The sequence below is a fragment of the Mugil cephalus genome, chromosome 9, assembly GCF_022458985.1.
Source record: "Mugil cephalus isolate CIBA_MC_2020 chromosome 9, CIBA_Mcephalus_1.1, whole genome shotgun sequence".
Classification (NCBI taxonomy): domain Eukaryota; kingdom Metazoa; phylum Chordata; class Actinopteri; order Mugiliformes; family Mugilidae; genus Mugil; species Mugil cephalus.
The window spans coordinates 21,791,445-21,815,575 of record NC_061778.1 but is presented as its reverse complement, the minus strand read 5'-3'; the positions used below and the strand labels follow the sequence as shown (position 1 = coordinate 21,815,575).

The 24,131-nt window shown below is 44.3% G+C and overlaps 1 protein-coding gene across 2 annotated transcripts in view; it reads right to left on the bottom strand.

Moving 5' to 3' along the window:
- ankrd13b (ankyrin repeat domain 13B) overlaps positions 1–24,131 on the bottom strand; it is a 44,696-nt gene that overhangs the window by 3,427 nt on the left and 17,138 nt on the right. For both annotated transcript variants that reach the window (XM_047593285.1, XM_047593286.1), the window contains 13 exons: positions 21,330–21,465; positions 19,017–19,141; positions 17,960–18,005; positions 17,511–17,654; positions 16,396–16,636; positions 14,149–14,215; positions 13,284–13,365; positions 10,953–11,017; positions 8,806–8,942; positions 7,240–7,397; positions 6,800–6,988; positions 6,075–6,238; positions 3,091–3,167 (listed from right to left, as the gene is read on the bottom strand). In XM_047593285.1, the coding sequence (XP_047449241.1) occupies positions 3,091–3,167; positions 6,075–6,238; positions 6,800–6,988; positions 7,240–7,397; positions 8,806–8,942; positions 10,953–11,017; positions 13,284–13,365; positions 14,149–14,215; positions 16,396–16,636; positions 17,511–17,654; positions 17,960–18,005; positions 19,017–19,141; positions 21,330–21,465 (1,631 nt within the window). The remainder of the gene's footprint in view (positions 1–3,090; positions 3,168–6,074; positions 6,239–6,799; positions 6,989–7,239; positions 7,398–8,805; positions 8,943–10,952; positions 11,018–13,283; positions 13,366–14,148; positions 14,216–16,395; positions 16,637–17,510; positions 17,655–17,959; positions 18,006–19,016; positions 19,142–21,329; positions 21,466–24,131) is intronic.

Below are 24,131 nucleotides of genomic sequence, written 5' to 3'. Positions count from 1 at the left end.
CTGGGCAGAGGAAGTAGAGACAAAGGCTGGTTAAAAAAAAATATATATAAATACACATACTGTAGGAATTTAAGACTTCAGTGCAGGAATTTAAATTTATATTCAGGCCCCAGCCAGAGAAGTCTACATCGATAAAAGTAATAAGACATGTAAGGATCTGTAGTGATATTCTCATGCTGATAGCACACACCACACCAACCAGTTGTTTGCCAGATTTGAAGAGAGGAGAGCAAAACCAAAACTGATGGAAACTCACAATTAGTTTGGAGTTGCCAGGTTGTAAAAATCTCTTTTGCTTGGTCTTTTTGGGTATTCGTTATAGTCACTGGGCAGCACAGTGGCGGGGTGGTTAACACTGATGCCTCAAAGTTCTGGGTGCAAATCTTCTGGCTGACTATGACCCAGAGTTTGCAAGTTCTCCTTGTGTCTGTGTGGGTTTTCTCCGGGTACTCTGGTTCCTCCCACCGTCAGAGACATGCTCATCAGGCTGATTGGTGATTCTAAATTGGCTTTAGGTGTGAGAGTGAGTGGTTGTCTGTCGCTCTGTGTTAGCTCTGCGATGGACTGGAGACCTGTCCAGGGTGTCTTGCCTGTGACAGCTGGGATAGGTTCCATCACCCTGTGACCCTCTAGAGGACGAGGGAGCACAGACGCCTCCAATGAACTGCTGAGCTTAGGTAAAAGCTGTGTACTGAATCTAGATCTGCCGGTCAAAGAGTCAGAGCTAAAACAAAGGTAATAACGGACTTTTGGGGGTTTCCTTGAAGACATTTCACCACTCATCCAAGTAGCTTCTTCACTTCTAAATTCATTGGGATCATTTAATCTAACACTGGGCCGCGAGCCGCCCCTAGTCATGTGAGTCATTCAAGTGTGCACCACACACAGATATTCCTAATAAGGACCTAAACTCCTCACTAGTCTGCTACAACTGAACATGCTACTTGGCTCTTTAGGCTCTTTAGGCTTCTTTTATATGTTGATTTAATGACTTGACTTGGCCGATTCGTTGTAAAGCCCTTTTATTACTTCCTAACTTAACTTGACTGTAGATTACCTTTAGTAGGGACTTTATTCTGATTTGTAGTTGGAAAGGTTTGAACCAAATGCTCCCATAACACCCAAAGTCTTAAGAATAGACTCTATTCAAGAGACAGATAGGCCAGCAGTAACAAAAGAAACTGTGATAATAAACGACTGTGAGGTCAATCCTCCAAGGACAGAATATGGTTTACTGAAGATGTGATTTTAGAAATTTTGTTCAAAATGTAGTCCCCTTTTGTTCTCCTGGCATTACGTAGTTAATCGTCCCAGATAAAAAAGTTTCATAAGCTTTTAGAGGACTTCTTAATATATGGACATTCATTTTACTCCTTTTATCACTTTTATACACCAATCAAGCATAAGATTATGACCTTCTTCTTAATATTATGTATGGTTACTGCCATCGAGGTGTGTCAGTGCGTTTACATGCAGAGCTTAATCAATGCTATGCTCGAATTTGACTTTCTGAACGCAGTCCTTGTCCCAGTTTACATGCAACGTAGAAAATTGAATAACTGACGGGAACATGTCCTCCTCCTCCACACTAGGTGGCAATATGTGTCTTTTCAGCGGTTAATACGGCACCCTTTCCATTGGACCTATTACGTCATATAATAAACAAGAGTTGCTCATGTGGCAGACCGGCATTTCAAACAACAACAAGATGGATGATAGTCCAGCTTTTTAATCGTGTATGTAATGTGTGTGCTGTGCAGATAAGATGTGAGCCATCTCTCAGGTGGTTCTTCTACCTTCTTCTGCGACTGACTTTTCTGGATGTTTTTGTTCCAGGGACATACACCAGCGCAGCGTTTGGGGAGCGTGCACACACGCGTTGTCCAATTAAAGTCTGATTTAGTGTATAAATGCTGGAGAAAATCAATTTCCAATCGCATTAACTGGGTGTCTTAATCAGATAAGGAGAACCTGATTTCAGGCAGACTAACGTGTTTACATGCGCTTAAGTCAAAGTCAGATTAAGGCAATAATTTGTTTTTTTTCCTCATGCGCAATGTACTGATTGCTCCGGGGTGGGGGTGCCTGGTCTGGTCTAGGAGGGTGGTTCATGTCTACATAAGATCCACTTGAAAGCCAGGTCCAAAAGCTTCCCAGCAGAACAGTGTATTGTCACATGATGATCCTCCTGTCAGTGGTTTTAATGTTGTGGCTGATCAATGTAAATGCATTCATCATCAGTAACAGTTGGATTTTTTTTTACAAAAAAACATTTCAGAAGTCTTCACTGCCAAAGTGAAATCCCATTTCTACCAGGTTAGAACAAGTTCAAAACAGTTTTGATCTTTCTGCTGCACCATGCAACAGTTTACTGTCGGGTTGGCTTGATAAGTCGGGTCTTTTTCATGGACTACAAAAACACCAGCTTCCTCTAACATTACAGCTTTGGAGTTTAAGTAAACACCACCAAAGCAAGATGTGTCACGCAAAAAAAAAAAAAAAAGAAAGTGAAAGTGAGAACAGGACAGTGTGTGTTTATCCAGAGCCTCATCTACAAATAAGGAAGACGGAGAGAGAAAACACTGTCTAGAGATAAGACGCTAAAGTCAACGACAGCACTGTGTCGACTGTGGAGGGAAGGAGGAAACTCTCTCATCCTCCACTCCTGCTCTGCGTCCCTCCACAAACACAGTAGTGCACAGTCGGTATAGGAGATGAGAGGAGAATAGCAGGATGGATAAGAGAATAAAGTAGGGGAGGACAGGACGGGAAAACAGGATGTGAGTCAGGGATGGAGAGAAAGAACCGCATAGTGGGAAAAGGCACAATGGAAGAGAATAAGACACTTCAGAATAACAATGCATGGCAGAACTGAGGGGAAGTTTGAGACAATGCGGGTGAGGGAATGGCAGGATATATCGCCTTTCTCCTGACAGTCATGGAGATTTATGTATTTTTGAGTCTTTTGAAGATGAAAGTCTCACTCATTACTCAGTGCTTTTATTCAACTGTATCCGCAGCTCCCGATAGCAGGAGGCGACTGAATAAAGATGGACGTTCAGTGAAAGGAGAAGAAAGCTCGGTTCTGACCTCTCTAGACGACTGGGGTCGCAGGACAGGGGGTGCGTCCCCGGCTTGCTGTTGGTCAGCGCCTCCCAGATGGTCACCTGGACACAAGGAGGAGGCCGCGCAGGAAGTCAGACAGCGAGCACAGGAAGTGGAAAGACAGAAGGATGGAGGGGAGTGTAGGGCTACTGCATCCTCCCTCCCTGCACGCATTTTCCTGCTAATGTAAGTATGTATCTCTCTCAAATGCTCCCACACAGAGACAGACGCATGGTTTGATTATGAATTATGAGCTGAAAGTGAACTGCATTGATCCTGGCTCTGGTTCTCCAGTGCTCAGAGCCAGTATTAATACAACTACTGATGCTGCCATGAATATTGATGAGAGGAACTTGTTAAAAATGTAGCTTCCCTTTCTGCCACTATTCTCTAAATGCATATCACACCATTTAGTTTCTAAAAACACATTCATACCTATGTGTATTAATGTCTGATCATTTTCAGATTGATTACCAATTGTTCAGCAGAGCAATAGACCCCTTCACACTTTGTTAACAGTGTGAGTTGTTTTTTTTTGTTTGTTTTAGGGGCGGGGCATAAATGGAGGCAAAAGATCTCAAACACTGTTGCTTGTGAACAGCGGTTAGCATATTTCAGTGGTCTGTTTTGGGAAGAATGGACAAGGAAAACACATATTTTAGAGAATATACTAATGAACTCACTCAACGAGACTGAGTGGTATTTTAGAAAGTTGACTCTGATGGGACTATATTCACCGACCTCTACACTGACTCACAGAATGGACGATTTGACCAAAGAAGGACACAGAGGGGGCAAAGTCTGGTCTGTCTTTATCAAGTGAAGCCTCTACAACAAAGATATTACACGAAGTAAGTGGAACCACTGTGGAGGGTAACGTAGTAAATGCAACTTGGACACCCTTGAAACACGGAACTAACAATTTGTCAGCTCGCAGTTAGTATTTGCATGTATCGGGAATCCTTCAAATAATGATTAACTTTATTTCAGTCACAATTTAGTCTCACCCATGATGTTATCGAGCCTGAAACGGATGATGTCTTAGATTTTAATCTTACCTGGTATCAAATGTGTGCTGCAAACAGAGTTGATAATTGTCTCACTTCAATCTTTTCTTTTAATCGCGTTCATCAGGAGTCATCTACCACTGGGAGTGGTTGGTATGCAATACAACTTCAAGTTAGTGTTTTTGCTTTTTCAGTTTTGGTCCCCATAAATACAACAGGGTGACATATTTGTGCTTGAAAGTGACAAACCCTTAAGCTTCCCTCTGTTTTGCCTCCAGCTAAAGCCTTGACATCACTGTGACGTAGGAGATGAAGGGGTCTATAAGAAGACCAACAAAGGGTCAATTGGTTTGATCACCAAAGCGTGATTAAAAACGCTAGGAGGTTCCTACAATTTTACCAAAGCCGCTTATAAATTACTTTTAATACATAATAATATTTTTCATATTGTAAGTAATATCATGCACTGTCATATATGTCTCTCTGTCTGCTGCCTGCATGACTTCCTGGTTTGGGACCAGACAGAATAGGGGAGCCACTTCAAGACGTAGTCTGTTTAAGAGGCTTCACTCCTAAACCTTTTCACTACTCTCTCCCTTTGAGGACTTTGATAAGGATTTTGTCAAGGTTCTTCAGTTCTTACAGTCTGAGTGAGTTGGGGTTTATAAATAGGAATAAGTAGAATCTTTGTGTGTTGCTCATCAGAAACTTGCACGACTGCTGAGTGTCCAGTCCATTATTTATACTTTAAATTTAGTTTCACACTTTTTATGGAAACTAACATGAAAACTAACATTCCTGGAAACAACAACATTATGACAGAAGATGACATGCTCTAAATTTAGTTTGCATAATATACAATGCTATAAAAGACACAGTCTTCACAGCATGATCCTGTCCTTGCACGGACCTAGAGCTGTAATTAAAAGCGGCATCACCTTTTTTGGAGCTGTTTGAAGCGGCGGCGCTCAGTACAGCTGGCTGCTGGAGACGACTTTCTAAACTGTGAGCGCAAATCCTCAGCTGCAATCCTGCCCCGTCTCCTCTCCTCCTTCCCCTCGTATATCTAAGCTGAGAAAACTCTGAGGATGTTCTCTGACCTGTCTCTCTGAGCCTATTTATACCTCATTCTCTGCACCTCTGGAAGAAGGCCAAGGACTATCAGGACCAGGATCTCTGGGATTTCAAAACAACACCTATCCCGAGGCAGTGCTGAATATAATGGGTCCAGGCTCCACACATCAGTGCCAATGTATTCTACTTATTGATTTTACTTCACTATTGGTTGTTTATATTTTAAAACTGGTTGTGTTTTGCTTCCTTCGCTGCACAGATTTATCTGGTCTTGGCTGTTTGACCTATTGCTGAAAGTACTGCTGTAGCTCGTATTGGCTATAGTTCAACACTGGTGATGTGGAAACATCACTTTTTGAATGGTGAAAACTTTGTGTCTGCACATAAAGTTGGGATGTGTGTCTGTTCGTACATACAGTAAACTTGCAGATACCTTATTTTCTGCTGCAGTCTATTACAGCAGTGCATCTACAACAGTGGCAGCCATATTGGTAGAGAGAGGGCACCTTCTGATGTCTAAGTAAAGCATCTTAAAGAAGCATTAAAGTCTGCACACACAGTTTCTGTGGTGCCTGATTAGTATAATTCATGATTTTTAGCCTATTCATGTAGTGGCAGGAGATAAAATTGTCAATGAAATGATGGTGTTGAATGAAGGGACTATTAAATTGATTTCATTTGCGTAAATCTGTGGTTGTAGTAATAGTTGCTCTGCATTTAAAGAGTTTGAATGTTTTTCATTGGACGTGTCCATGCACAACACTTCGTCTCTATATGAGGCATAGGAGAATGGAAAGTTTGGTGTAGGGCGACAACTGACTCAAGATGCTTCACGTCTGCTTGGTTAAAATAGAAGAGGATCTCTCATGATTGTCACAACCAGGCTACCTGATCATATTCGGAGCCGGCCTCCAACAGACTCTGCTGGATGGCGAACTGCAGCAAGTCTTCTTCCTCCTCCCTCATGCTGTCTCTCTGTTTGCCTCCTAGCATGGTGTATCCAGGCGGGGGCTCGAACACGCACGGGGGAATCTCTCCAGCTCGACACGACACTGCAGCACACGGGGGGAAAAGCAAAGGTCAAGAGATGGGAAGGAGTGGTATCTGACAGTGAAGGAGACTAAAGGAGAGGAAAGGAAAGGGAGTGACGGGACAAGAAATCCTGAGTCAAAGAAGTATTTTTGAGTATTTTCACAGGGCTCTGGCTCATTCGTCGTTCATTTGTGCACCACAAAACTGAGGGTTTTCCAAACAGGTTCCTTCTGAGCAGTGACACAATAAATTTTATCTCCCCTCCGCACGGCTGCAGATTTAAAGGCGGCTGCTGTTGCTCTGATGAAGTGATAGGATGATGAAAGTAAGCCGTAATCTCGCTCACATACACTAACAACGCTGCCTTGCATTCGGAGCCAGTGATAAACACAGCTCATAACTCTATCAGCCTGTGAGCTGAAGTGTGGCGGAGGTTCTGCAGTAAATGTTGGCCGAGATTTATGAAAGCAACCGCCGAGTGTGGAGATCCGCGGCCGGGACTCATCGGGGGCATCGTGAGCTGAAGAAGACGTAGGACGGAAAGGCGACTGAAGGCGTAACGTGGCATTCGCGGTGCTTACTGGTGGAGCTAGAGCTGGAGACGCTGGAGGAGTCGCTGCCCGGTGAGGGGGTGTCTGTGCCTGGGTTGTCCCGCTGTCCGTCCCCCTCCACTCCCACGTCGTTGTCAGCGCGGACGCCGGTTCCCTCCTCACAGCCGTTCAGGTTGCTGAAGGTGATCCGAGCGTTTAGGATGTGGTAGATGGGGATTTCTGGAGAAAAGAGAGTTGAAGACACTTTCAACAGCTTGTATCTCCACGTCACTCTCACCCTTCATTTCCAGTTTTACTTAATATTAATATTTTCTGTCCTTGTTACTCCCTCTGTTATTCCATTACTCTTCCCCGTCCATCCGTTTATTAACTTTTCATTCTCCTGTCACGCCCTTCATTCAGCCGGCCGACTTCTAACTTTCCTTCCCTCACGCGTCACAATCTGTCTCACTCTTCCCCGCCGCACTCACCGATCTTGACAGGGAAGCCAGGCGGCAGGCGCAGAGTGATGAAGTCCCGGAGCTTAGCGAACAAGGCGTTCGAGATCGCCATGAGATCGATGATAGGCACAACTTGTTCTGCCAGGGAGAGAGGATGGGACTCGCACAACCACAGCTTGGCTTTAAACCTGAAAACAAGAACACGCACAGTCTGGTGAGGATACTGGTAAAGTTGGTAGAGTATCGCAGAAATAATCTCTTAACTAAAAGATTCAAAGGTTTCCATTTAAATAAGTCTGTCACCATTTGTCACACATTGAGTCAATATAGTGGAGGCACTGGTGGCCAACTGATAAATCAGTATATTTATCTATTTACAGTATTATGCACTGGTTGTCTGTGGCGACATTCAAATTGCTGTTAATGCAATCTCGATGCTATCAGACAATGGCCGACGGGTTCGGAGATTACTGCTGATGCAAAGCTGGCTTTACTACAGCTGCAGCTTCACATTAAAAGCATTTAAGTGGCAACTTAACGCAACTTGACACCAGCTGATTTGTATTAAGAGGTGGTCAAATGTAAATGCGTTGTATTTGGTCGGTGAGCTTTGAACTTGGAGCCGATATCAAAAACAGAAATATTCTGGAGAGTCATGGAAAAAGAAGGAGCAGCCACGGTGAGTCAGTGAAAGGAATCACAGTTGTTGAGTGAAAATTCCAAATTACGGCCTAACTAAACCGTGGTATTAAGCTAAAAATCCAAAGTCAAATCAATCTGGATGGAAATGTTTGAGATCTCCACTTTAAGTCATTTATGTCCTCGTTCAGACACCGAGTTCTTTGTCCAGAGGTACACAAAGACATTGATTACATCAGCTAACACTGACTGTCCACAAGCTGCTGAGTCATGTTCAAACCGAGGTCGATCGGTTCCTTCTAATTTGTTCAACAATGGTCTGCGATGCAGCTCTACAACCACTAAGACTTCATCCTCATCATGTCCTGTCACTCGACAACAATCAAACAGACAAGTGAAAGTGACAGACAGGCCGACAGTCGCATGAGGAGGCGGTGATATGGAAGGGGAGGGCCCGAGCTGTGCTACAAAATTAAAATAACATTTTCCAAATAATCCTTTAATCTAATTTTATGTCCGTGGACACTTCTTAAACTCCTTTTTGATTTAATATTTTCACTTTTTGTTTTCCCATTTTCTCCATACCACCTAGGGGACACAGCAGGGTTCATTTAATTTCATTTTTGGTTTGGTTTGTTAATATGCTGGAGCGAAGGTGAAGTTCCATGAGTCATCCAGTCGTTAGCTGTGTGACAGACTGCTCAGACCGAGTACCTCCATGCTCCACTTGACACCAGATTTGTAAAAATCCGCCGATGTGCATGACGTGACTGTATGCGTATGTCTTTCATTGTCTTTCACCTCAGGGTCTTAGTGGTCAGCTGCCACGGTCGACTGATTTAACTCCCACTACCCTCTGTCCATCATTCTGTCAGCTCTGTCACTTGGCGAGAAGCTTAGAGGGCGACCCGACTGTACGCGCGGCCGCTCGTCTGTTTTCCTGTCTGCCTGAGTCACCTCTGGGTCTTGGTGGTGAGCTGGCACGGGTGGCCGATGTCCCTCTGAGTCGGGGACGGTCCGGGGTTGAAGTATTCCTCGGCCGTCAGCGCCGATGGGTTCGTCACCACGGGAGATGACATCTGGGTCACCAGAGCCTGGAGAGAGTAAACAGTGATTAAAAGGATACTTGAAAACCCTGAAGCAACCATGTATTTCCATCTGAAAGACGGTGAATCCTTTACTCTTCTCAATGAATTACCACAAATCCATAGGACTCCAAAAGATTATCAGCAAGTGCTTTACAAGTTGCCCTAACTCTGCCATTCTCTGCTGAGTAACAAAACATTTACTGGTGTTTTAAGACGTTCTGTTTCCTGCTGACATTTTCAAAAACTCAATGAAAGCCTTGCACTCGAGCAAAAACTTGAGAACAAATGACAAAGCACTTTCTCATTTCCGCGTTTGTCCTTAAAGCTGATGGTTGCCTGCTATAATAAGTAGCTCGCTGTCACCTGTTAAACATGACTGTAGTAAACCTGGCAAAGGTGCGACATCATTACTGATACAAGCTGCCAAAGAGTTGACGCACAGTGCACAAACACTATTGTACTCACAGCAGGCACCTCTCTGAAGTTCAGTGTTAGGCAAAATTTGAACAAAACCACACGAGAGCTCCAGTCGCACAAATATATCTGAAGAGCAAACATCACACCGAACAGAGGAGCTTTTCGTGCGGTTAGAAGAGTTACAGGGTGGAAAAGAGCAGAGGCGACGGAATAGAGGAAGAGGGAGGAATGAGTCATAGGAGCTCCCCGGCAGAAACAAATTAAAAAACATAATCAATATTTGAGAGCAGGCTGGAGCCTCCGCGTGATTGTTTGGTGCTGCGGGGATGCTCTCCTGCTGACACGGTGCGCTCGACGGCTGGGATTCATTCACTGCCTGTCTGTCCGTCCGAAGAGTGGCTGAACGTTCATTCATTTATAGAAGACGCTGACTGTCTGACTGTGATTAATATCGTTACTATGACGGATGTCTGCCAGGGAGCGGACGGGGTCGGGAGCAGAACACGTGTTTCCAAAAATGTCAAAAATTTATTGCACAAGCGGGGAAAAAAAAAACATCTACGGGGCCGTTTAAAAGTACCCCTCTGAATTTAAACATTTCTGAATAATGTCCTGTCAAACAAATTAAATATTATACCTGTGTTTATTCAACTGTGTTTATGCAAAATGAACTCCCTTGTGCAGCAGTAACAGCAGCTAAACATCTCTGGTAACTTCTGATCAGTGGTCTGCAGCAGCATTTTAGCTCATTCCTTAGTCCAGAACTGCTTTAGTTCTGAGATGTTACTGGGTTTCCTCACATGAACTGTTTGCTGCAAGGCAGGTCCAAGCAAGGATTTTACCACTCCTGTGTTTCACAGACAGCATGAGGAAAGGACGAGCTCTTCATTTAAACCGAACAATTGTATTTTTGTCATAGTTTTGTATTTTATGTGACTCTGTTTGGTTTTCTTTGAGTTTCCTGTTTTCATTTTGTACAGTCTGTTCTTGGTGTTTCTTGTCCTGATTTACTCCCTGCGTCTTCCCCTTTAATTGTTGGATTGGTTTCTCCTTGTGAGCTCCGCCCTCATCGCATTCACCTGTCGCTCATTAGCTCCTCTACCCATGTGTGTATATAGACCGGCCTTTCCCTTTGTTCTCTGATAAGCGGTCTTCTGTGTTACCGGTTTTGTCCTACTGTTCATTTCCTGGTGTTTCTCGTGTTCTGATTTTGATCCTCACTTGTTTTTGTAACTGTGTTTTTTTGTTTTCTACACTGCCTCTTCTGCAGTGTAGAAGTTATCATTAAATTTTACTTTAGGTTGATCACCCTGGCCCTGGCCCTCCCTCCGTGGCGACTATACATGGTAATTTTGGTCTCATCCTTTCACAAAACATTGTCCCAATAGTCTTCTCATCTGTCCACACACTGTCGACAGGCAGCAGTGTTCTTTTTGGAGAGCAGTGTTGTCCTGACGGCAGACTCATGAGCATTATCGTTACCCAGTTGGAGAGAGGCCTTCAGTTGCTTAGGAGTTACACTGGGGGACTTGTGTGAAAACCTGCTGATGCGGAAAAAGTTCACATTTAGTTGGCACAGTAAACACACCGTCTACTCACCCCATTGTTTGGCCCCATGTGCTGCTCAGCAATGCCAAGGAAGTTCTGCAGTGGGGTCTTCCCACCTGCACAGACACACAAATATAATTGCACAATCACAATGTACAAGCTCAGTCTGTCCTGTGAGTTTTACTCATACACTTCATCATGAGGTGACGAGGCACAGCCTTAGTAATCTCTACTACAGTGACATAACGTAATAACTTATTAAATCAGGCTGCTGTGATGCATTCTTATCGTCCACTAACAGTGAGCCTGAATTAAACATAGCCTTCCTGAAGCAACTGAATTAAACAGAAGTGTATTGTGCCTCAGTGAAGTAGGGGTACAGTTACTCAAATGTGTGGTCTAAACATCAGTAGATCTTACAGCTGAATTCAATGTGTGAGGAACCGAAGGACAACGGGAAACTCTTTTCTAACTTCTCCGACTGACCTTTTCCTGCTCTGCAATCAACTCGACTAGGTCATTAGCTCATGGCCGCCGATCGTGCTCTCATTTTTCTTCCTGTAAACATATTTCCCTATCCCATCCTGTTCAAGATGACAACTTAATGCATCACCATGACATGACCCTGACTTTAATACTGATGCAGAAATGCAGAAAGGGCATACAAAGGGAAGTACAGTATCACAGACATTAAGGGAAATAGGCACAACAGAAATCAGACAACACATCTAATGGGTAAAAACAGAAACCGGAAACAGTAAGCATCTAATTCTTGATCACGTAATTGCATAGAACAAGTAAAAAATAATAATTATCATATACATTTCTATACACATTCAGCCACTCAAAACATTCTTTGTACCCCCCTGCAGTCGGAGATCACTCGTGCTCCCACCTGCCTTGTCTGCAGGCGCGTCACCTGACCTTCTCCACCTGCATCCACTTCCTCGTCAGTATTTGTCCCACCGCTTCACTGCTCTACCTCCGCCAGACTCTATCTTTGTGCTTTCTGTTTGTTCGTTCTCTGCATGTTTATTGACTCTGGACTTTTGCCTCCTGCTTTGTCAGCCTGCTTGGTTATCAGAACCTTGTAGGAACACTTTGCACATCCGGGCACATTTCCTGTTTCAATACCAATTTAAATCCATTCAGTCAAGGTTAACGCACCAGTAACCCACACTAACCTCGCAAATGAAATGAACAATATCGCATCTACCTCAACACACTGGGTGGACGGCAGTGTTTACGGTTTCTTTAGTTGAAAGAGTAGCCAGGCTTTCAGACCTTTGAGCAACTTGCAAATGTATGAAAATTTGTCCGTGTGATATATTTGGAACCAACACACCCACTTGTTGGTGATAGCGTAGACAATTATTTTCACACGTCCTGGACCTGACCACCGCTAAACCGTAGGTCACACTGCTGCCCTGCCCTGCCCTGACTAAGTAGCTTGAATGAGTACACAGAACAGCCATAACATTATGACAGGTGGTCATTTGCAATCATGGCAACTGTCAGTGAGAGGAATGTATTACATCGTATAGGAAGAAGCAAAGTAAGAATTAGTAAAGTACTTTGGTTTTGGAGCGCATGGGAGTACCAACAGCTGCTGCTCATTTAGATACTTGCAGCAAAGAAAATGTGAGCAGCTGGTTAGCATGCGGTTTGGATTTTCAGATGGACTGGTGCTGGGGACGACTTCAGCCGAAAATTGAATGAGTATTAAAAGCCGAGCAAAAGTCGACGTGGTCAGCGGTGTTGTAGTCTGTTTTTTTAAAACAAGCATCTTGACCTTTTGCTTGGATGCGCTACATACTGTGAGTGTCTCTCTTAGGATATTTAAAGCACTTTGAGGTTTTTTCCACAGTGTTAACAAAATGATGAAAAGTTGCAAAAGGGAAGGGCAAATGGACTGAATAACTCATTTAGGAGTCAGTGTAGCGTGTCCGAAAACACTTTCCTCCTGCACATTAGCAAAGTGCAGATGGGGCTCGCGACCTGGGAGAGCGGAGCCCTCGGAAGAGCGTGTGATGGTTGATCCTGTGTGACAGGGACAGTCCAGGGACGGGGAGGGAGACCTGCTAATCCTGTTTGATTTATGATCTGGACCAGAAAACGAGGCAGAGCCACAGAGTGACCGTTAAGAACTGTTAGCCGGAGCCTCGGGGTGATCTCATCGAGCTCAGGTGAGAGGGATTACTCATCAGTGACTCTTTTATCAGCCGTGTATGAGGCTGCACTTAGGCTGGAGGGGGGAGGAGGGGTGATAATGGAGAACTTCAGCTGCTGCAGCTGCACATAAAGAACACCCCGGTGGTCAGAGAGGTGATGATGTGTAATGCTCTTGTGGCACTTAAGTGTTGTCCAAGTGGAGCAACTTACCTTTTGTTTTGTTCTTGTTCTGGTCTGAGAGGTGGTCGGTTCTGGTCCTGGTGATCAGCTCAACATTGGATGCCGCATACACCTGAAAAACCAGACAGTGGACTCTTGTCTTCTGCTGATATGTAATCATCATGCTATGTGTGAAGTCTTCTGTTGTCTCCTTCTCCTTTTTTTTTGCGACTATGCCAGAAATACACAAACACTGCATTTTGTGTATCCTTACACCCTTATTATTCGTTAGTCCGCAGGCGAACATGTACGACCTACAGCCCTCAGCAGAGCACAGGAATTCTTCACCGGTGTCCACAAAAATAAAACCCTGATTAAAAATTGAGCAGGCTGCTGCCTCTAGGTTTACACTCGACGACAGACGTGCGAAATGAAGAACTAAAAAGCTTCCCGGAGCAGAGCGGCTCCGCAGGAGTTCTGTTTGACACCGTAAATCAATGATGTAGAAAATAGTTGCTTTTCGGGATGCAGCATTTTTTTTACTATGCAGCCCGTCTGAAGTGCTTTTAAAAGCTCTAGTAACAGATGGTCCTCGGTGTCTGACACTTGTCTCCCATCGATCCCTCCCGGGGTCAAGAAAACGAATGAGGTCAAGGTAATGCCTGCGTGATAGACAGGCTGCCGTCTCTTTAAAAGTTCTATCTGAGAGGCCTGGTATTTAATGTGCTCACGCAGCGTTCTCATCTGAGGGTAAAGAATTTAAACAAAATCATTGAAAGGGCTGGGAATGATTCATTATGGAAATAAACCACTTCAAGCAAAGTGAAATTTCGGAAATATCTGACTAAGTCCCGACAGCGGCGTTTCTCTGGAGAGTGACAAAGATCAGTGAGCTGTGAGAGCAGCTCGGCTCTACCTTCGCTTCGTAGCCATTCACTGTCTCGGTCTTCTCGCTCCTCCACCCCAGGATTCCCGTTTTGTTCCTGCAACAGAGATTCAGCAAATAAGCTCACTGTGATTTCGAAACTGTCGAAAAGTCGAAATTGGGTTATTCGCCAGCCCTGATCTGCAGATGAGCACTTTGTTTCGAAGACAATAACACTGGTTCCTGGGAGAGTAAAAGTCCCCGGACCTGTTTTTGTCTCCGTAACGTGCGGCCTGGAAACATTGCCTCCATTGTCCTTGTTTTTCGTCAGTGAAGATCAGCAGTTGAGAGCGCGATTAGGAAACCTGCCCAGAAGTTAGTGAGGCCTGTTTATGATCACCCACATCACTGAACTCCTTCTGGACAAACCACAGAACGATGATCACCTCCTTCACGTTAGCTCTTATACAGTATATGTGGAGAGTAACTGTGTGACTTTATGTGTGTTAGACATGAGGGAAGATTCTACGGGCATCTTTTGCCCAAAGGATCACAATAGCCCACTGTTTCTCACCATCAACTGGATGGATGTTGGTATTCAGATTCCCCCTCACCTGAATTATAATAGTGATTTGTTTCAAACCTGCACAACTAATCCCATCTCCCTGTTAATTATGTGAATTCTTGCCAAATGGCACCTTATGGACATGATGGCACGCTGACAATATTTTATCCAAGTGCAGCCACACAGAGACGGCGTCTAACTAAAGGTTATATGTCTGAACTGAAGTTATTTGCTCAGCGTTCAATAAACTTTCGACTTGCTCGTCCAACTCCAAAACCGCAAAAACTGCAGCGTTGTAGTTTGTGTGCAAGGCTCCATAAAGACATATATTAACTCCAGGGGTAGATGTCCTGTCTGGGGTGCTTGACAAAGTGGTTCGCTCTGAAGCGTCATAAAAAGATTATTGGCATGTGGACAGGAGTGCTGACTGAGGAAAACACACAGAGGTGACACCGAGGTCCAAGTCTGACAGGGAGATGATTACTCCTCCATCCACCACCTCTCCTTCCTCACTTTTTCTTTCTTTTTTTATTTGTTTAACATTCACTTTTGGCCTTGGCATCTCCTTCCATGGCTCCCCGCAGACTATTTTTCTTTTTTTCCCCTTCTAAAACCATCACCTCTACCCTAGTTACGTTGTATGTATCCCCTCCATAATCTTGTGCCCATTCATCTCTCTCACCCCATTTCTTGCTGCACATCTTCCCTTCAACTTTCTCTGACCCATCCTCTTTTCTCTCCCTTACTCCATTTCTTTTATCCTTCCTCCATCCTTCTCCGTCTAAAAGTTTCACTGTTCTCTCACCACCTGACCAGAATAGGATAAGAGTTGTGTCCTCTATGCCCCCGTGTGCTCCACTTCTCCCTCCTCTCCCTCCCTCCTCTCCCTCCTCATCCTGTGTGCCTCTCCATCTCTGTGTTCACCGGCCCATTCTGCTTGCATTGGTATTGAGCCTCTGACAGCCTGGAGCTAATTTGTTCCTCCGCATCAAGCTTGGTTCTGTGGCTTTATTGGGTAATTTTAGGGGCGGAGAGCACAGAGTTCACAAAAAAACCTGGTGTATTTCTGCTTAGATTAAAAATCAATGACTTTGATCGACCCGGCGTAACTGCGACTGGATTTCCTTGACGTTAATGAATTCAAGTTTTCACTTGTGACAGCAGCGGCACCTTCTTTGCTGCCTCTTCCGAACGGTTCGCCGTCTCGCTGTAAACAGCAGGAAATTAGGATGAGCCGTTTCATCGACTGTCGTCTCACGAGTTTTTCCCCATCCAGCTAGAATGTTTTCGATGAACTCCAGCCATTTGTTTTGTTGACGCCACTCCTCCCGCCCCAACCCCCCCCCGAATCCCCCCACTGATGCTGCTCCCGTTTGTGTTTTCCGACATTTTCTAAAATGCTTTTTGACAGCCACCAGAGAACGTGCCTGAGCTTGTTCCACTCAGCTGTGGGTTGCAGTGTAGGAGACGACGACAGACAAACACTGACAGAAATTCAACTGTAACAACAAAAGAGTGTTTCTCTCCACTCAGGAAAAAGAAAAACGAAGCACGTCCCGTGGCTGTATTGCTTTGTGTTGTACGGAGGCTATTGTTGCTGGAGTTAATTATATTTCTGCATGTTGCGAACATAATTTCTTGGCATTTTCTACCTTATTTCTCTTTTCATGGTATGGTTACATGCATAGGGTAAGGTGTGAACAGATTCTGTGCACACCGGTGTGGCATCTGACCTCTCAAAAGCGATGTTGCGGGTGTCCAGCTGAGTGGTCACGACCGGGGCGGACAGCCTGGCTGCGACCTGCTCATCGCTGGGCTGCATCGCCCCCAGAAGCCCCAGCCCGGCGGCGGTGCTGCTGCTGGCGCCGCCGTTGCCCCTGCCAGGCGAGAGCGCCGTGAGGGATGAGACGCACAAGGTCTCGCAGAACACCAGCTGTCTGTCGTGGTCGACCTCCATCACCTCCGCGCTGGAGTCTGGAAGGACGAAGGTGAGGAGGCGGGGTGAGAATTGGTGCGAGAGGCGCACGAGGTGACATGCGACGAGGGCTGATGCAAAGAGACGGCAGGAGTTGGAGATGGACGGGCTAAAGGAATGAGCAAACTGAACGGGCCCGGCACAGAGACACACACAGAGGGGGGACATTACGCAGAGACTCACAAGAGTCCAGCGGAAAAGGTCAAAAGAAGAGGAACAGTTTCAAGTGGTGAGAGGAAGAGGGATAAAAATAAAAGAAGAACTGGGTAAAACAATGCAAAGAGGAGTGAGAAAGAGGCTGTGTGAGGGAGAGGATTCATCCTGGAAAGGTGCAGTCGCACCTGCTCCACTTTCTCTGAATATTTGCTGCATCTCACAGTCGCTACATGAGGCACTTAGTTGTAACTGTCAAATATAAGAAAATATATCCTAACAGCCTGTTTTCTGTGCGTGAATAGTGTTGTCTTTGTGCATATCCTTACAGAGGACTTTTTGAGGACAAAGGGAAACGAGGGAGAAGGCTGGTGCAGTTCTGACCTCATGCATTAATATGATGTAAACTTAACATTTGTGGAAATACACAAATTCTGTTTCTGATCAACGCCGCCTTTGTGTGTGTGCGATAAATATTATGTGCTCTAAGACTGGAAACAACAACAAGGTTATGGTCTGGCCTATTTCTGCAGCCACTTCCTGAGATCTGCTGCTATTCTCCCCTTTAGGCCCCAACAAGAAAACAGTGAACGTGTTTATATGATAAAATAACGTGTACATTTGCTGTCATATCATCTGTCTTAGCTAAATACTTAGTTAGTTTTAGCCAGTATTATTGCTTTAGAATAACATAAGATGTTTTGAAGCTTGACCTCTCACCTTGTCCCCTGAAAATGAAGCTCCGGTTTCCTCTCTGCCAGGTCATCTGTTCAAACCCCATCAGGGTGGTGTCAACACGGAGACACTGGCCACTCTTCCACACTCTGTAGGTGTCGCTGGGGCAGATACGAGACACCAGGGGCACTGAGGACAAAAATAAACACATGAACGTTCTCATTTTGGCACTTTTTGCACGCACAAAAACATACGATTAGCTAACAATTAAAACAAATACATTGTGGTTTGGTTAAGCACTTGATGCTTTTTATCTTTTAAAATCGAGGCCAGACAAATAACGTGCTGGGCAGGAAGTTCGTGCGCACAATCGCTCGGTGCGGCAGGAAGAAACAGACATCTTCAGCCCCAAAGGAAGGCGATAACATGATTAGTTCTGACTGCTTCACAGTGGTCTGCTTTACTGACTCCGAGGATGCAAACGCTGCACTCACCCCAGCTGGTAAACTCCCATTTCATCTCCACGTAGAAGTCTTGTGCCTGAACAGAGAGCAGGGGAGGGGGGACGGAGAGGGAAGAAGATAAATGAGAAAGCGCGGGGCACTGATGAAGATGAATTATAAACATATAGAGGGGGAAAGCGTTGCGGAGATGGCGTGGTACTTAAGGATGAAGAGACAGAGAGAGGAGAATAGCAATGTGGAGGAAAACGAGTGAACAAACACGGTGACGTTGCCTGATTGTCTCGAGCAAAGATAAAAGGGGCTGGAGAAGTGGTGCGTGGGTTAATATTAGAACTGACGGAAGGAGGGATGGAGAGGAGAGTGATGTGGGTGAAAGGAGCAGCACATCATTGGGGAGATGTGTGTGACGCTTCGAAGTCTGAGGCTGTTTTTGTCCGTTTGTTGGTGAGTGTGTGCACGATTACGTGTGTGTGTATGGGTTAGCCAGCTGGAGCAGATACACAGGAAGACAGCCCGTGTGAAGGCAGCTCCCTGCATCTACGTTCCGTCCAGCAGCTACGACGCAATCTGTTGCTGCAGGATTATAACCGTCGGCCTCCGTAAAGGTGGCCTCAGCTCGCCGATTGCGGCTGTTGTGCACGGAACTCGTGAACCCTTCAGGGAACGGCGATGACTCAGGCTGCCCCGGAGGCAGAGCGCCGTGCGACACACACAGGCGAATCCTTTGAGTGTGTTCCCCTCGCTGGATAGTAAACAAAGTTAATAATACCTTCAAGAAGGATATTCCATCCTAAAATAAAAACGGAAACATTTGAGACGAATCTACATTTCAAACGAAGGCGTTCCTCTGCCTCAGTCCCCTTGACAAGTCTTGGCAGTTTGCAAGTAGCGTGCATACTTAATTGCATTTGAGTTTTAGAGGAGAGGAGATTTTGGTCAGTTTTCATTTACTTGCAGCCCTTCTCAGGGCTGTTTGAGGGTTAAGAGTTAGGCGTTTACTTGTCATGTTTGAGATTAGGAAAGGCCTCAGTGAGATAGCCATGCAAATTTCGTGTGCGTGCGTGTTCCTGCGTGCATGAAATCCCACTTGGCGCAGTCGCTCCAGCAGGATGGGGATGCCCGCCAGTCTCTTGGCAGTCCTCTGGTAGTCACGGTAACGGAGCACGAGACGCACCAGCTCCGGATCTCTGGTGCTCACCGCCTCCTGGAGAACTGAGAGACAGAGGGGGAGAGATGGAGAGTAAAACAGGGCCAATCACTCAGGCCTCATCCAAAATGTATGTACATGAGAAATTTAAGGGAGCGAGGGGGGTGGAGGAGGGGGTGGAGGGGGCTGCCGAAACTGAAGTAGGCCAAAGGAAAAGCTGGTACGACCAATTACTGCAGCTCGCGTGTCATTCATCAGACCGCCGCTTTGCTGTTAATCTTGCAACCTGTTCTACACTTGAACCGTTATAGATCAATCTCCTTTACAAGCAAACAAATGAGTGAAGGCTGACACGCTCACACATCCACATAAAATCCACTCAGACAAATCAACGGCAATAAAGATTTCTCTTTAATCCATGACCACCAAGGCAAACTAGCCTTCAGTCACTTAAGTGTAAGGTCTCCCTTGTGCCTCCAAAACAGTTGTGACTCATCAGAGGATGGACGTCCACATGAATCCAGATCCACTTTGTTTCCCAGCAGAACATCGTGTCGTCACAAGATGGTCCACGCTATTTACTTCTCCCGCCAGGCGTTTTAACGTTGTGGCAGATCAGCGTGTAAATTGCGACAACAAAAACAAAAACCGTCGGGTGAGGGAATGAAACAATGAACTGATTTCGCACGCTATCATCCTCCCGTTGCCAGATCTGTACACTGCATCCGTGCAGCGCCAGCAGAGAAGCGGCGTTCTGAAGGAGCCACCGATGTTCAGTGAAAACACTGCATGTGATTTGTGTTTTTGAAAAACTAATCAGAGTCACTAGAGGGACACAACTATGCGAAAACTGGCACAGCTCGGTGCCCGTGGAAAACTGTGCACATCCAGGAACCCTTTCAGCAGATAGTTGCAAAGAGGCCGATGCCTCTTGAGGAATTCATTTTAAAGTTACAGCGCAGAACTTTTGGGTCACTCGTCTGGCGAACGGAGTAATTGCACAAGCACAGTCTGGAGTCCCTCAGTCCCTTCACTTCCTTTAGCCATCTCCAGTGAGGAAAAGCTCAAAGTTGATCTGTGCTTAAGAGTTGCATTGTTTTCGCGACTGTAATCCTTCCTTTGAAATATGAATTTTATCGGGACCATCTAAAAGTTTGGAAGCTTTTTTCGGTTCAGTCCCGTTGCCTGTGACAACCAGACACACTAATTCCACAGAACACATGTGACATGTGTAGTAGTTGAAGCTGTCTGACTTATAAAGCTTCACTATCAGCGCCATAGACGAGGAATGGTGCAAAACATCACATATTAAAAAAAAAAAAAAAAAGTGATTCATTTGACTTGGATTACCTTTACTAGCATCGTGTGATCTTGTATGGCGAGTGCTTGAGCACAACTTTTATATATATTCATTCTAATGAGAAATCTCACACTACAGCTTTAAAAGACACAATCAATCAAGCCCCAAAAGGCCAGTGCAGTCATTACTTGCTGCATTAGACAGACCCACACTCTCTCTCTCTCTCTGGTAAGTACATCAGAAGTTGCTCTTTTATTTATTTTAGAACATTTACAAATTAAGAGCCACATAAATACCAATCTGGCGTAGTTAGACTCAATTCTTAATATGATACTGGTAGCATATCATTGGGATGCCATTATGGGGCATGTTTGAACAACTTGGATAGTCCCATAAATGATCAGAGTTATTTTGTTTAAAGAACAATTGAACTTCATCACCCAGCTGAGGGGACTGGCTCAGCAGATCTTTCTCACAGCATAATTCCCAGTGGAGCGGTTCCAGACAAATATTTGTAGGTGGAGAAGTTCACCGGACTTCCAGGCTACGTAGGTGCTCATTTCATTGCACTTTTTTTAACAGGTACAAGAAATGTTTTTTGTAACAGTGAGAATGGCCAGTTTATGACGCTGTTCTAATTGTTCACCTGTAGCTTTCATATTTACTTGTATAAGCCAGCTTAAGGGGCTAAAATCCATGACATATTTATCCTCTGAAGTGAGGCATAGTTTACAGGAGATGTGGATTTCATTTTTTAAAAGGTTTGAGAAAGAAACAACCCTTTGACTAATTGTTGTTTTTTGAACTTTGACAGTGATATATTATTGTATAAAACTTTCATCATAAGACAACACACTGCACCCAAGGCACAGCCTATGTGCCCTGTACATTCTGCACAGTGCCACAGACACAGGCTTATCTGTTAAACAACACACACACATGCACACACTCACCAGTCCATCCATTGCGGTTCTCTTTGCTGACATCAGCTCCGTGCTGCAGCAGGACCCTAGCGCAGTCCAGGTGGCCCAGTGTGACGGCCAGGTGAAGAGGGGTCCGGCCACGGGGGTCCAGAGACTCTAAGTCAGTCTGCAGAGGAGAATAGGAGGAAATGTTGAAATAAGCTGTCTCAGAGAGCAGGGAGTCTTAAAATAAATATGAAGTGGTACGAGACGAAATTGAGGTTAATTGCGTATCAGCGTGGCGCTCTTCTATCTCAGACAGAGGAGCTGGAACTGGAAAATATAATAGAAATATGTGACGGTGACAACAGAAAGATGGGAAGGGAGGCCGTGACAGGTGCTAATTGATCTGTCATCTCTCCAACATGTACCCCCCTTATTTTCTGGGCTCGCTGGACTGCATTCGGACAAAACACAGACATTAGTATCCACTCTGCTTCACAGGCCTCTCCACCCGACGTGTTTTCTCTCTGCTACTCGTCGACACTTAAAACATATAAAGTTGCCAGTTTTAATTGTTGCCAATGGAATGTGAGTGGAAATAAACAGCACTCTCATCACTCTGCTGTGCTTTCTGCAAAGTTTATAACCTACAGAGTCTTTATCACCAAAAATACATGTTTGTTTTTTTCTTATTAGCCTGAACAGCTTTGCCGAACAAAGGGCTTAATTAATGCTTCAGCTCAGAACTACACGCTGCATTTAGACCTCATTTGTCTTATTACATCAGTGTTAATCTTTCATATCAGTCATACCAGCGCTCTGATATGCAGACTTAAAAAGAATCAAGGCAGGGGGCCATTTAAAATCCTCTCATCCATTAAAAGGAAATTAGTAAACCATAACTGCTAATTTTAGATGCTCAGAACTTACATATGCTTTTGATATCTAGTGCATCAAACCGAAAAATAAAGACATAAGTAGTGTCACTGCCCTCACATCACACCTTGTCAAGTCATGAAATTGCTTCCTACTTTGAATACAGAGTTATTTTCACACAGCTGAAAAGTTTTTTTTTTTTTTTTTGCAAGTAAAGCCAAAGGCCGGAAAAACGCCTGCTGTTAATCACCAGTGTATGAGTGAATGATGGCTGCACTACTTCTCCTATGCCAGCTTAGAGCATTAGTAGCACAGGTCCTCCTATGCATCATATGAACGATAAAGTGTAGGACTAGTATGGTAATATTAGCAATTACAGTCTATAGGGTGTGTCATTTCTGTTGCATTCACAAATATTCAAAACAGATGCCATTTTAAAAGTTGACCAGGAAACCTGCAAAAGAAATGAAAACTGTGCACAGAGGTACATGTTTAAAAAAAACAGAGTTTATATGATGTCGGCGGTGTGATATGTCCAAACCAATTTATATGTCAGACACCTTGGTGAAGCAATTGTTTTCTGGTGCATTCAATAGTGGATTTATCCAGTGGTACAAATGAATAATTGCGACCCAGTTGTGTACGAGAACGTGTGCCTAAAAAGCTGGTTATAGCATAATGAAGCATGAAAAGTGGAAACAAGAAGAACACAATTTTAAAAGGAATTCACACACCATTACTCCTACATCCTATAAGTTAATTAATTAGGGAGCACACTGGCCATGCAAGTAATTCTACCGCGTTACTTGTGTTTTTGCAGATTTACACAGCAAATTGAGAAGAGTTAAATTCTTGGTGTTAAACTAGACATACACTAGTAGAGTTAATTATACTCTGGGTAGAGTTTTAATCCATTATAATTAACTCTCAGTCGATAAATAGTTGTTGTCAAAACCTAGTGTAAAAAGGAAGTGTCTAAATCAAACCTCTAGGAGTAAATGTTTAAATATTAACTCCAAACTCTAAATTCTGATCCTGTATTTAACACCTCAAGTGTTGCCGCCCCCCGTCGCCATTACTCTTCGGGCACCCGAAGTCATTTTGCAGCGGTGAGCCACGGAAACTTTACTCGTCGCGCTACTACTAACCACCCGAACACCTGCTTAATGAGCTAGAGGTTAGCATGGTTAGCATGCATGCCTGGCCTTACTGTGACATAGAAAGAGAGTAACGGCAGTAAACGGTGCGTTTGGCTTGACGTTTAGTCTGAGTGAGACGAGTCATGCCCTTTGTAACCATAGATATAAACGTGATAAGATGATGCTAATGACTCGGAGTTGCTAGCTATTGTGCTAAAGTAGTGCTAACACTACATACTTACATTGTGCCTTACTGTTGCATGTTCTAATATATGTGGTGCAAGTTTGAAAATAAATGTTTTTGAACTGCCAAACATGACTACCTTTTTATTTTAGTAAAGTTTATTTTCCAAGTATTTTTTGTAGGATTATATGAGAATTATATTGACACCTTTTAAGTGTTAAGGGGGTAGTTAAGAAATAGTCCTCTGAGAGAATTAAAAAAAAACTAACACTGGTTGGTGTTAGGCAGTGTTAAATTTAACTACAAGAAGAGTCCAATTTACACTAACTTAGTGTAAAGTACCAACACATGAAAAAGTGTTAAATTAACACTCTGAGGTGTGGACCCATATAGACACTTAAAAAGTGTTAAGATCAACATTTACAGTGTTAATTTGGGTATGCTGATATTACTGTGTACCACTGACCTTTTGGACATCCAATCTTGCTAAGCTAGAGTTATAGCTTTATAACCAGCTAAAGAAATGTTCAGTTTTTGATGGAAAAATGTATTGAATCTGAAGGGCTTATAAATATGAATGCAGACCAGGATGCCACATCCACATCTGCTGTACATAATATATACCAATCAGCCACAACATTACATCCACCA